The sequence below is a fragment of the Daphnia magna genome, linkage group LG8, assembly GCF_020631705.1.
Source record: "Daphnia magna isolate NIES linkage group LG8, ASM2063170v1.1, whole genome shotgun sequence".
NCBI lineage: Eukaryota > Metazoa > Arthropoda > Branchiopoda > Diplostraca > Daphniidae > Daphnia > Daphnia magna.
Window position 1 is genome coordinate 8,948,295 of NC_059189.1, and position 14,415 is coordinate 8,962,709.

The following is a 14,415-nucleotide window of genomic DNA, read 5'->3' on the forward strand; positions in this document are numbered from 1 at the left end:
ATGAACATTGATAACAGCAGCTGGGGAAGAAGAAGAAGAGGTCATTGCGACTGTGAAGGAACTACTTAAGTTGCTTTATCGGACAATCGATAATAAGCTAATAACACCTTTGTTACATTAGATCATATATGTGAGCCTATTTTTACGGTGACATAATTTTAAAAAATTGTAGGTGGAAACGAAGAAGGTGAAAGCATTGAAGAAAACTCTGGCAGTGGTGGTGAAGATGATAGAAGACGTAAAAAAATGACAATTCATCAGCCACTCCTATTCACAAGCGAACAAGACAATCTATCCGACCTTTACTTGCAAGCGTGCTCGTTCGCCCTCGTACTTTGTCAAGAGGTGTATCGAAAATACTCGATGAATTCGATAACTATTTTAGAGAGCTCTCGATTGTAAATGAAAAGGGTCAGTTTGATCTTGATTTTAGTCCGTGTGAGTACTGGAAACTTAATCAACACAGATTCCCAGCCTTAGCACCAATTGCAAAAGATATAATGGGAATTCCGTGTTCTTCTGCTAATATAATTGAACCTGCGTTTAGTACGGCTGTGGTTATTTTGTCGGCAAGAAGAAACAAGACTAAACCAAAATGATTTGACATGCTTGTATTCATTAAACGTTATGCTGAACTTTTGGAAATTGTCTCCGACAAGAGCAGAAAATTTAATGATTTGGATTTTAGCAATATTTTCAAAGATTTGATTTGGAAACCGAGTTTTTACACATGATTTGATTTTGAATTGATTTTACATGTTTTTTTTTACGTGGGTTTGATTTTAATTTAAAAAAAGTACCAAATACAATACACTGGTTACGTTGTATCGAGTTTTTGTGAAGTACTTACTTGTCAATTCAGGCAGACTACACCTAGAATAAACAGTTTGGATTTTGCTGCTAATTCATGGCTATATAATTGAGAGATAAGGCGGCGGTTATAAATTATGTAACGTGATTTTAAGGTTTTTTAAATCCCCCCCCCCATTGTAACAAATCATAACAAAAGTTTGACCCGCCCCCCTAGATTACTACGTAACAGAGGCTGAACCCCCCCCCCTCTTTTTTCAAAAAGCTCTGTCGAATTTGTTGGCAAATCTTTGTCGTTTTTTATTGATTTCCACTTTTCGTTGAACTCAGTTCGGCAATTTTATTTTGATTTAGCTGGATAACAATTTACGTATGCGTTATACAATTCAGAATAAATTTCAGTTTTATCCATTTTCTTGAAGTTTCTAGACCTACAGCAACTAAACAGAGGTCACCATCCTCTACTGAGACGTTGTAAAATCGTTTCGCAATACAGCCGTTGGCTGCGAAACGACGAAAGGGTTTTCTCGAATTTTTCTTTCTCGGTTTCTTAATAGTTCGGATAGATGGCGACTCAGGCAAATATGGTTTTGCCTTTGTTACGTGACAAAGTCTTGAACCCCCCCTTGTCACAATCAGTAACATTTCGTTCAACCCCCTCCCTTCCCTATCGCGTTACATAATTTATGAACGCCGCTTGAGGTAATTCACCAAATCCAGATTGGTAACCTGAGGCACACTGATTGTAAGTCCGTTACACCAATATTCTTCATGAATTGTGTACGGGCAATAACAAGCTACTAATAATAGTTTGGCTGCATACCTACACCTATCTTCATGCTGCAATGTGGATGCATAAATTGACAAGTCCAATAAGTTGATTATTTGACCATCGGCATTTAACACAGATTCTTCTTCGAGTAAGGAATCTGACTCGATGAATTTCGATTTCAAATACGTTGTCACCAATGGCATCCCTGAACAAAATATTTTTAAAAAGTAAAACCATATAGGTACATTAACACCAATTTTAACAAATACTTACCAAGAGATGTAGATATAAGATGCTGGAATAAAAATAACAAAAAATTACACTGCTTTTCCACAAATGTTATTTGTATTCAAAAATTTTAACATCACCCTATACAAACAATGAGAATAAAAACAATAACAACCAGCAAACATGGCGGACGCAGAAACAATTGACACGCGAAACCTCAAAGTGAATTGCCTCTATAGAGAAAAAAACGACAGACATGAAAAAAAATTAGAGGAAAAGGCAGAAAAGGCAATGGGAAAACTGAAGAATAAGGCAACTACACTGAAAAAAAAAATTGCCTAAATTGCCTAAAATTCCTGAATTTAAGAACCCGTTTCAAAAAAGGAAAAAAGAAATTCATCTGCCTCAGCACGAATTCATACATACGCCGAAAACGTAAAATTGAACGATTTCAACCGCAGACGAACCACTTCGGCCATTTCGAGTAAAAAATCCCAATAGAACATTGTGGAATAAGAGTGACCAACGGGGTTTGGCGAGGAGAGTGAACATTCATTTCGATTTGATGTCGTAAACATTAACTTTTGGTGAAGTTCATTCATTCTTTCATTTAGAATCCGAATGAACTGGTCGACGAACCCGCAAAGGAGTTGTTTACTGTCGTGCGTGGGAACTACCAATTATATGTACTCTTTCTGTATCATTTGTCTTTTTCACGGTACAAGCTTGCATGCAAGTGACGGGAAGGTGAGCAATATTGCCGTCTCCCACCTGTATGCACTCAGTGGAAAGAGACCACTATGGGAGTTGATTGTCTTGCAGTGATGGCAGAGTGTGCAGGGAGTTTCCACCTCCATGGCAGTGATCAGTTACCTTTACGAGGGATTTTATCCTTAAATGAATCGCTCAGTTCTGGAAGTGCGTGTACGGGGAAAGAGCCACCAAGTTTTAAGTGTTCTCTGCTGGACAAATTTTTCATTTTTGCTTCTCTTTCTTTTTATCAATAAAATGTATCCAATAAAAAATACATGCCCTTGTTCTTTAATTATTTTACTAAAAACATGCTGTGTATCTCACTCGCAAAACTTTCAGTTGCATTGTTGGAAGGCGTCTAAGGAAAATGCAAAAGGAGTAAAGAATATAAAAATGTGGTAATTTATTACGAATTAATTACCAATATTCATGATTAATTATGTAATTATTGTCTATTGTTGTGATTAATCATCTAATAAAAGTTTATCATGAAATTTATTATATTTATTACTTGATAATATTGCCATATAGTATGTAATTAATTACACAATGAATAAATTTTGTAAGTAATGCTACTCATAGTAATTAATTACTTAATGAAATTTGGAAATTGTGCCCAACCATAAATTTTGTTTTAATAATCCTAAGCAGCAAGTAAATTATTATAATTTAAAAAAAACGCGCGCGATAGCATTTAATCATTTATACAAGAAATTTTTATACGCTTTTTTTTTGTTAAAGCATTATTTTAATATTCGAGATTAAAAAACAGTTTTTTGCTTGAATAAAGACACATTTTGTATATTCTGGTGGAATTTAGTTTACAGAGCAAAGCAAACATAATAAACCATGCAGTTATATTAACACATTTTGTATCAATTAATCCAATTCAAATCTTATATTGTTAACGAGAAAGATTTCTTCATTGTTCATACAACGTACGATTAAACCTTTATAAGTTATTTCGTTTGGGGAAATAGCTATTGATGAGCCATCTTCACTTCGCTGCACTACCTTGAGAAAAGCATTCAAATTCACACGGCTGTATCTTTCAATAGATGGAGCAATGGGGTTTAGACTTAAATTATCACAAAGAATTATGAATGTATGTGCTGCTGGAGAAGTTTTTAATACACAGCCAGTGCCCAAATTCAGCATGCATTTACAATTTACTTGTAACTGAACAACGTTTTTGATTTCCAACCCATTTCCTTCTACATCAGAAATAACACAGTTTTGGCGTTTAAATTGGGTGCTATAAGAATTTGTACTGTACATTTTTCCATTCAAACCGAAACGTTGATAGCTAAAGGCGTTTACGCAATTGAGAATTATTTCATACTTTGTTTCTATAGCTAAGACTTCTGAAACAGTCAATTTTATGAGTATTTTTTTCCCAAGTGGAGTGGGAGTAGAATTACCAGAATACGAAGAATAATCACTTCCGACCTGTGAATCTAGTTTACCGTACAAATCACGGACGCCCTCTTCCGCTAGAGGAATAAATGATCGCGCATACTCTCTCAACTGTTGCTTAGCTAAAAAGGAATTAAATATTTGCTCTCCAAGATAAGTGGTACCATGAAAAAATGATTTTAATATCCTATCCAAATCTTTTTATTTATTTATCCCCCAATTATTTACTGAGTCAGGAATATGTTGCAATACACGAACGTTGTATGTACATTGCTCTTTCCCATACAGATGTGGTATTTCCGAAATAAACTTATGTATCAGAATCTTTGCGCTTTGGATTTCTGATTAGGAAATTTCCTTTTTTAATAGGGAGGCAGAAAGTATAATACAACTGGGGAATAGAATAATAGCCAATTTCGTAACTCACTTGCCTTCCACAAAGATATTTGTTCTACCGATCTGGGTGTTCGTCGAATTTCGTTTGGTGGAAAAATGTTTAGTAAGATTTCGTCAATAAATGATGCTTTTTTAATATAATAAGCTTTACCAACTGCATTTAACCACAAATCCAAAAACTGATAAACTACCCCCAACAACAAACAGTTGTAAGGACGGGGAATGAAAATAGTTTTCCTTACTTTTAATATTGAATATGGGGAATAGTTGTGTGTGATGATGATGAGTTTATTGTTGCACAGAGTTTTTGGCAAAGACCGAGATAACAGTTAACAAGACGAGTCCGATTTAAAGAGACTTACTGATGAAGACTGCAAAAGAGACTGACACAAGACTGACTCAAGACTGACTGAAGACTGACTGACAATCGGGGAAAAGGGCAACATTTATACGAAGGAGCAAGGTCACTTAGGGTTAGGTGTCGCAAAGGGAATTAATATTTTGTGTGTAAATGTAACACCTATGTGGAGAATTCACACGTTTGAAGGCCAGGCAGAAGGGAGATTGAAGGCCGGAGCCATCGGTAGATGACCTATCGGTGGAAGAGGGGAAAAGGGTTGTAAGCGTGGGAAGGGAGAAAGGGATGTAAGGAACGCGGCTGACCGTTCCTTACATAACATACCGTGCCGAAAGATTGCGTCCCGCAATCTATAAAAAGATATAAGGTCAAATCTGAATCGGGAATTCAAAGGTGCAACATTTTTTTAAATTTTTGAAGAGGGGACGTGTTTTCCGCAGCGGCGAGAATCCAGAGGTCCAAGAATGCGGAGATCCACCCGGTATCTGTAATGCCAGAAACGTCTGTAACATAGGCAGGTCCAGGGCTGAAATGTCCGTAGATGCATGAGCGTTGAACTCGACGTGGTCTCTTCGGATTCAGACGTCTTCTTCAGTTCGTTAGCTCTTGTGGCTGAGAGGGGGTGTCTAAACCTAGTACACCTTGCCTGTCAGAAAGGGGAGAATGGCGACTGGGACAATGTCTATTTCTTAGTACATCATCTCGCGGCAGTCGAAGGATAATGAGGGATGCGCTCCTTCTGGCGGAGGATAATTGTATATAATTTTTGAAGATTTTTTTTTTGTGCACCGATGAAAACCAAATTTGATATTAGACCTTTAAAGTTAGTTTTGAGGCTTAGGTTGTTGTAAAAAATAAAATAGTCAAGGGAATTAGAAAAAGAATGGTGATCTCAGCGAAGTCATTTGAAACAGTAAATGCATTGATCGATAGTCCGTGGGTGAATCTCCTTTCCGTGATGGGTCAAATATCCGTGGATAAATCTTCTTTCCTTGGTGGCTGTTGAGTCACTTGTGCTGATGAACATGTTGGTGATAGTAAATTGTGTTTGGAAGTACGATGAGAATGGCGAAAACTTGGTCAAGAATCGGCTGTTGGAGATGGTTGGTGACGTCGTCGTGGTGGATTTAAGTGGTATTTTTCATCTTTACATTGGGGCTTGGGTGGCATAATGGATCGCTGAATCGCTGAATGCTGTTGTAGTGGCCTTTTAAAGCTGTAAGGCACTTTTCAAATTTCATGAACTGCTCCCAATATTTTGGTAGAATGTAGTTAATCAGGGTGTTTGAAAGGAGGTTGTTGAACTGCTTTTTGATGCATGCTGATGGTCTGAAGTTAACAGCAGATGAAGCGGTTGTTCTAGTAAAACAAAGAGCCGAACACTTTAAGGTAGTATTTGTTGGTGAATAGGTAGTATCTTTGATATTGCTCGGTTCTCGATGGCAATGTGTTTGAATTTTTTCAGTTGACGAAAAAAGGCTATTTATCTTGATATTCTTCGGGAAGACTTGGTCCTCGTTTTGGTAGTAAGAGATGGCTGTTAAATCTTCTTGAACAACCGTTAAGGCAGTGCATTTTGTTAAAGATTCGTTTTCCTCCAATTTTGTAGAGGCTTCATTTGAGGATTGATCTCCTATCATTGTTGGAAGTTCAATGGTGATGGAAAAAGCTTCGCTGGTGCCTATGCTTGTGTTATCGTGCGTTTGTTTGGCACTGATGATTATAGCAGGTTCTTGTGTAGGAACTTGAGTTTCAAACTTACTTGTAGAAATGTCTCTCAAAATTTTTCCAAATTTCTTCAATTGACGTGTAATTTTTTCGTTCCATACTTTCTTAAGCATCGTCGTATTTATCTTGATAGTTTTTTGCATTTTGAATTAATTTTTCAGTGACGGATGGATGGTGCTAAAATGTTACTTTAGGTTAACGTGGCACTGGTTAAAGTCTTTTCGGGGGTTCAGGGTACGAAGTTCACTGTCACCAAATGTAAGGACGGGGAATGAAAATAGTTTTCCTTACTTTTAATATTGAATATGGGGAATAGTTGTGTGTGATGATGATGAGTTTATTGTTGCACAGAGTTTTTGGCAAAGACCGAGATAACAGTTAACAAGACGAGTCCGATTTAAAGAGACTTACTGATGAAGACTGCAAAAGAGACTGACACAAGACTGACTCAAGACTGACTGAAGACTGACTGACAATCGGGGAAAAGGGCAACATTTATACGAAGGAGCAAGGTCACTTAGGGTTAGGTGTCGCAAAGGGAATTAATATTTTGTGTGTAAATGTAACACCTATGTGGAGAATTCACACGTTTGAAGGCCAGGCAGAAGGGAGATTGAAGGCCGGAGCCATCGGTAGATGACCTATCGGTGGAAGAGGGGAAAAGGGTTGTAAGCGTGGGAAGGGAGAAAGGGATGTAAGGAACGCGGCTGACCGTTCCTTACACAGTGCATATAATCTGGAACCAGCCCCGATATGAGATTAAAACCAGGAAGATGGAAAAGAATAGAAGAACCTTTCACACCCATAATATGGTTTTCACGTGGATTGTTAATTGCATCAGTTGCTAGGGCTAGAGTTGACGCATGCGTACGACATGGAAGAAGAGGATTAACCAGCGGATAGATTTGTGCTGTTCCATCTCCTTTCGGAACCCTTTTACCGGATATTAGATATTAGATTCTTTAAAGAATCTCTTCGTAGATGCCTGATCTGATCAGTCTTCAAAAAAGTTATTTTAATGCATAACTGAAATCTGTGAAAATTACATTGCCGAAAATATCGTTTTCTTTGTTTATACAAAAAAAGAAGAAATTGTATGCATTTTTGATAAACAGAAAAGATTTTCTAAACGGTTTCTGAATATCTTGTAACTGTATTTCTTTTTTCTTATTATTTATAGAAATCCTTCTGGATTTGCTCATACTCATAGCATACTCATGATATGCTATGAGTATGAGTAAACCAGTGGATCCTATCTTTTAGGAAAAATAAGATAAGATAATATAAGATACTTTTGATGTCTTTTCTGTATCTTGAATATTGTAAAAATTTAGGGGGAAAAAAGTATCTTTATCTTTAGGGTAAGCCCATTTTAGCCAAAGTTACCAAAAAGATACAAGATACTTTTGACCCCATCTACCGGGAAGTAATATTATTAGAGCCATTAATATTATTAATGGCACGTAAATCGTATCCTGCCCCGAAAATCCATTCGGGGCGGGTGAGGCATTCTTTTCTGTGTTGTCAAAATCTAGTGCGAATTAAATCACAAATGATTTATATCGCGATTTAAATCATTTTTTCTGGATTTTGATTTTGATTTAATTCATTTTTAATTTTTGCGATTTTTGATTTGATTTATGCGAAAATAAATCATTTTTTAAAATCAAATTCACCATTTTTTGGAAAAATCTAAATTTTCATACAGATTACAGAATCTTCATCATTCTTTCTAAAATATAACGATCATTGTGGGAATCGCGCCTGATACTTTTAGTTTTGTACTGATTTTGTGGGGAGTATGGGACCAATTGAAACGCGGGGTCAATTGAAACAAAAATCTAGCTCTTGGCGTCTGACAAAAATTTTGAAAAATGAGTTAAAGAATAGATAATTTTCTACACAATTATATACTTCTTTGCTGAATTAAATCAGTACTTTGGTCTGACGGACCCAAAAATACACGAAGTGTTTTTTTGAACCCATTGTATCCTTCACTAATTTTCCCCTGGCTATTGTAGCGGAACGGATAGTTTCCATCCCGACCGCTAGGTGGCGAACCATCGAGACTCGTTGGGGAAGAAGACACCGGCAGTTAGGCGCGAGACGTGGAGCAGGAGAGAAGTCGGAGTATGGAAAATAGTTGATGAACTGGATACAGAGGTATTCAGGGAAGAAGTTCCAAATAGCCTTCGTGTAAGGTCACTAAGACTATTCTCCATGAGATCCAACCAATCAGCAAAAGCCATCCCCCCTGAGGGCACCTGATTAGAGTTATTTCCCCCGTCCATCAGTGGGTTACAGAAACCTCTTCCCGACTGGAATCAATATAGCGGGCTGGCCTTCATCCTCAGCCTCATTCACATGATCCTGGTTGATTGCGAAAGATTTCATCTTTGTAAAGATGGATCTCCACATTAGCAACTCATTTGGAGCCAGAGAGTTCAACCCAGCCTCTCCTTGCTTCCACTCTCCATAATCCTTGCCATAGACTTTGGCCCACACTGCTGCGACCCCTCTGAGCCTAATAGGGATCAATTCGTTGTGCTCCCTTGACCAGTATGAGTGTCTTGAGTTCATAACTACATTATAAACATCGTTACCGATGATATCCTCCCTCAAATAACCCATCGTCTCGAACATCGTATAGATGATTTCCGCCGTAGCTGAGAATCCAGTATGATATCTAACAAATTTGGAGTCTCCAATCAAGTTGCGGATATCATTAACAGCGGCAAGCCTTGCAAAGCGCCCGGCTGCATACCTAATCAGAGGCATGAGGGAAGCCCCTGTTATCTTAACATCAGAATATTGCTTAAAACAGCTAGAAACATTCTTGGCGTTGAGTGATGAGACTTGATGACACGCTGCTAGGGTCACAAGCCACATCACAATGCGATCAAGGGAAGCAAGCACGCTCCGCAAGAAAATCTTAATATCAGTTGCAGCAACGGGCATGTTCCCGATTCCAGCCACTGACAGTGCATACTGATCAGCAGCAGCTCCAGCAGCAGCTCCAGCCCTAGCAGCAGGTGCAGCAGCAGCCTGCGCTGCAGCCTGGGGCACAAACTCGAACTGCCACACTTGCGGCGACATGTCCGAAACACAATCCGGTAGAAGGGTTGAGAGAGCATGGGACAGCGCCACAAAGGCAACCCCTGTGTCATCCCTCTCAACTCCTGCTGCATCCATGTACCGTTCAATCTGCCTATCAACTGAGAAAGGCAGGGATGGAGCGATACCTCCAAGCATCTGGTTCTGCAAAGCCACAACTAAGGGATTTACAACAGCCATTTGTGCGACCAAGTAACTAAATAGTTATCAATTAATTTTGAATTGCTTGAGGGATCGTTTACGATCCCGATTAGCAATTGTAATTATATGGAATAAATGAAGAACAGACCCTAAGGGTGTAGACGAATTTATTCCCAGCCCTTCACAGCTACAAAATTTTAACTTGCGGTCTAGAAACCGCCCCCTTAGTCAGACTAATTTTAGCGACCAAAGGTAGATGCAAGTGCGAAATATTTATATATATATTCTTGAGACTGCTTCCATTCTTTATTTCGGTGTGGAAGTATATCCATAGGAACTCCTTCCACCTCTGCCTCTTTCACTGTAAAAAAGACAATTAATTAATCATTCAAAATTGTTTTTTGTTTTTTTTTTTATTATCGAAGCAACTGAGTGAGGGTGGATGTTGGGTGGGATAAAAGAGACCCTTAGGGTCTCTTCTTCATTTATTCCATATAATTACAATTGCTAATCGGGATCGTAAACGATCCCTCAAGCAATTCAAAATTATATGAAAACATTACGCTGCGACCCTAAGGGTGATTTTAAAGCTTTACGGAAAAAAACTCTTAAACTGAATGTGAAATTAAATTGTCCAAAGAGAGAGAGCCTGTATTTGATGGGGTCTCTCTGTTATAGAAGCGTTGAAAGGTGGAATGATTCGACCAGTGCCCTATGCGTATGATTGAATCTACTGACATTCCATTCGCAACGGCTTTAGAGGCCGATGCCCCTCTCGCGGAGTGGGCGGAAAAAATTTTCGTATCAATTCCGGCTTCTTTCAAATAGGATTTAATCCAGCAGCCTATTGTGTTTCCAGTTACTGATTTAAACGGTTTTACCAAACCTATGAAAAGAAAATGCGAGTTTTGATTATTTCTTAGGCTATCTGAAAGATAAATATAATTGTGAAGTGCATGAACTGGGCAAAGGTTCCTGTCTTCATTTGCTTTCACACACAGTTTCTGCGTTGGCCCTTTGTGTTGGGCTTTAGTTGGTTTATCTAAGCAAAATTCGACTGATGAATTAGATAGAAAGGAAATAGAATTCTTAGCGATTGAAGCTATTTCTGAGTTTCTTAACAATGTGACCATGGCCAACATAGTCGCTAACTTCCTTGATTGTTTCTTAAAGTCTAGGTCATCACAACCTTCTGGAGGTGCCATGTAGTTAAGGACCGTTTCGGGATCCCAGGTCGAATTATATCTTGGCTTCGGCGGGTTTAAATTGTACAGACCTTTAAATAACTTAATGATAGTAGGGTCTGAACCAAGATTAATTCCACTAACTGGTTTAAGGGTTGTTGACAGCATCGATCTATGGAGGTTGATAGTGCTGTAAGACTTACCAGCCTTGTGTAGAACAGTTAAATATTCAAGGATTGCTACTAGATCATTTTGCATGGGATCTTTATCCCGTTCCAGACACCAACTTGACCAATTCTTCCACGCGCTTTGGTAAGCAGAATCCGTGGAGGAACGATTTCCGGGTAGCAAAATGTTGACCACTTGTTCCGGGATGCCTTGCTGTCTGAAGTCCTCCCCGACAGCTTCCAGGCGGCTAGGATGAGAGATCTATTGGTGGAGGGGATGCGTTTCCCCATTCGCTGATCTGAGAAGACGTTCTTCTTGTGGCAGAATACGTGGCGTATCGCATTACAGTTCGAATAATATTGGAAACCAGCCAGACGAGTATAATCGTGGATTGTTCTCTTCTTAACTTCTCAAGACACCTGGGGATAATAGAGAAGGGAGGGAAAGCATATCCTCTCCATGGTTTCCATGAGATGAAGAAAGTATCAAATGTAAAGGCTAACGGTTGGGGTTTCCATGATATAAAGTTGTCTAACTGATTGTTCCAGCAGGATGAGAAAAGATCAATATCAGTTGGCCAAATCAAAGAAATCTTTTGAAAAATTCTTTCGCATAATTTCCAATCGCTGGACTCTGTTTTTGCTCTCGATTCCCTGTCCGCTATTACATTCAGCTTCCCAGGTAAAAATGAAGCTGATAGAGAGATACTTTTTTCTTCGCACCGTTCAGAAATTTGTTTGGCTACCTCCGTCAAATTTCTAGATTTTGTTCCCCCGCATTTGTTTATGTAGCAAACTGCAGTGTTATTATCCAGAAACATCTTAACTGAAATGTTAAATGACTGCCTAGTAAACGTTTTTAATGCTAGTAGCGCAGCTCCAACACAAACTTCTGAATTTATTATTCTTCCAATCAACAACAAAAACAGTTTGTTTTTAGGCTGATACAGGTGACTTTAATATTTCTTCTTCTTCTTCTGAGGTAGTGTCCAACCCGTGCCCAGCGAATTTTCGCGCTAGTTTCTTATTTAATTTTTCAGCTGGAATTATCCGGCTATAGGGGAGACTGGAGTATGCCGGGACACCGGGTCAAGAGGGACAGTAGGGGGAAAAATAGTAGATTTTAATAAAATTAAAAATTTTTTTAGTATGTTATTTACATACATACAATCTACTTTGGCATGAAATTTGGTTGAGTTTTGTCAATAACTGTATTAGTTATTAACAAAACAAAAAAAACGGGTTTTTTTTAGTTAATTTTGTCTCCGCCATTTAATGTTTATAGAAAAAAATAATCGCACATAGCATGTAAATTTAATATGGAAATGAAGCTTAATCATTTCTTTATTGTTAAAAACAAAAATTATAATTTTCGATCAATTACTGTAGATAATATTAACGTTTTAAAAAAATACTCTTTATCGGGAAATTGGGACAGCTGTTTTTGACTAAAATGGGACATTAGTGGGCGGGTTTGGCCTTCAAGCCCATCAATCATCACCGAGCTCATGACGCCAACGATGATCACAAGCAATCGATTATTCAGCATATTAATCGTTTACAATAAGCCCAGCCCCCACCTATCTTGTAATAAGGGTTTTTTATCATATAAGAAAAAATTTTTATGAACACAATAATCAAATTGAAACATTTATTAATTTATAGAGTCTATGCAGTGGGACGCTATTTCAATTTTTAAAAAATTTTTTAATGAATTTTAAGGCGAAAACGGAGGACGTCCCTCACCACCCACCCTAGTGTCCTCACTTACCCCTCAAAATAGGTTCCTCCCACAAATCTAAGAAACCTTTAAAGGTCTTATATGGGAAAATGGTTTAGTATTAAATTATATAAAAAATATGGGGGGTACATTACCGTATGGAATACATAAAAACAAAATAATAAATTAATTTAATGATTAGTTTGGGAGATATAGGGGGGAAACGAAAACCGTCCCGGCTTACTCCAGTCTCCCCTATCTTCTCCTGGGAGTTTAACACGAAGATCTGACCTCTATTGGAATTGGTTTAGGGATTGTTTGAGCCCTAATATCCTGATTGATTTTCTCCAATAGGGTTGGTCTTTGTCTTGAAGTTCCCGGTTGAGATTCTGGCGGGATTTGAACCACGGTCTTCTGGGCAGCCAATGCTTGCCCTCGAAGTCGGAGTTTTTCTTTCTCTTTCCGTATGAATGATGCCACCAGGATGTATTTGGACTTATTTTCAGCCTCCTGTGCTGCTTTCTGCGCCGCCGGGAGCTGCGGTAAAAGTATTATTATAAGAAGTTAAGATCGTTAAAAAAAAATTAACTGAAAAATATTTTTATTCTATTAGAAAAAAAAATAACAAAAAGACAAAGCAAATTATAAACAAAGGACTCACATATCTTTGAAAACAATGATTCTATCCTTTTCCTTTATTGTATACGCAGTCTGGTATCCCATCAATGTGACAACGAGATACTTTGTTCCATCTTTGTTTCTTTTCCCCGTAACGTATATGGAGTTAGCCACAGTTTGCACCGAAATGGGCAAGGTTAACTCCATGAAACCTCTGGGGATTTCCTCAACACTCGACCGAGATTTCTCTAGATCTTTTTTATGAGCTTCAATCAAAGGGTGACAGGAGGGAATTTCGCCACTTTGAATATCTGTTTGAAAAATAGCTTCGATGTCGACTGAAGTAACGGGCCAGGAATAATCGATTCTTGCAGTCCTAGTTCCTGGGCCATCTCCCACCAGCGAAAACTTGGCGTCATCCACACCCCCAATGAGGGCGACAACGACGACGAGTTTTTCACATCTAGTGACTGGATCCTGATAGACCGACATCTGCACAGGTTGATTGCCGTGCACGATAAGCGAGTCGAAATCGTCCATCCCTTCTTCCTTGCCCTCAAATAGCCTGACGCGTTTATGAAGGGAAACTCCAGGGCTGACATCACTGGCCTCATCAAAACAAAGAGCTGCATTGTGACTACATGGCTTCACTGAAAAATTTTAATTTGTATGTAATAAATGCAAAAAGCATAGAGAGTAAGTGTTAATTACTTACATGCAAGGCCAGATTTAGCTTTTAACTCGTTGAATGCTGTTCTGAACACATTCAACGAGTATTTTTGAAACTCGGACGACTGCTTATATACAAATGCGGGAAGGGCACTTGGCTCAATCTTGTTCTCCAAAAACATTTTCTCTAATAAGGCGTGGGCCTTGCAAGTGGAATCACGTTTCCATATCTTATGACTAGTCATTTCAATTGAAAGAAGAAAAAACGGGACTCACGCGTTCAGTTACTGAGAAAAATCAATTAGGGATCCCTTCGTCTGCAATTATTTTTATAGTGTTGT

At 38.4% G+C, this 14,415-nt stretch overlaps 1 protein-coding gene across 1 annotated transcript; it reads right to left on the reverse strand.

Moving 5' to 3' along the window:
- Positions 1-13,325: 13,325 nt before the first annotated feature.
- LOC116930091 lies at positions 13,326-14,415 on the reverse strand. The gene is made up of 2 exons (XM_032937462.2): positions 14,121-14,415; positions 13,326-14,055 (listed from the first exon to the last, which is right to left on the reverse strand). The coding sequence occupies exons 1-2, from the start codon at positions 14,317-14,319 to the stop codon at positions 13,445-13,447; spliced, it is 810 nt and encodes a 269-aa protein (XP_032793353.2). The 5' UTR covers positions 14,320-14,415; the 3' UTR covers positions 13,326-13,444.

Excerpts from the sequence above, each read along its gene's own strand:
- LOC116930091 (XM_032937462.2), bottom strand. The coding sequence starts at position 14,319 with ATGACTAGTCATAAGATATGGAAACGTGATTCCACTTGCAAGGCCCAC. Across the intron at positions 14,056-14,120 it reads AGCTAAATCTGGCCTTGCAT|TGAAGCCATGTAGTCACAAT; the intron begins GTAAGTAATTAA and ends AAAATTTTTCAG.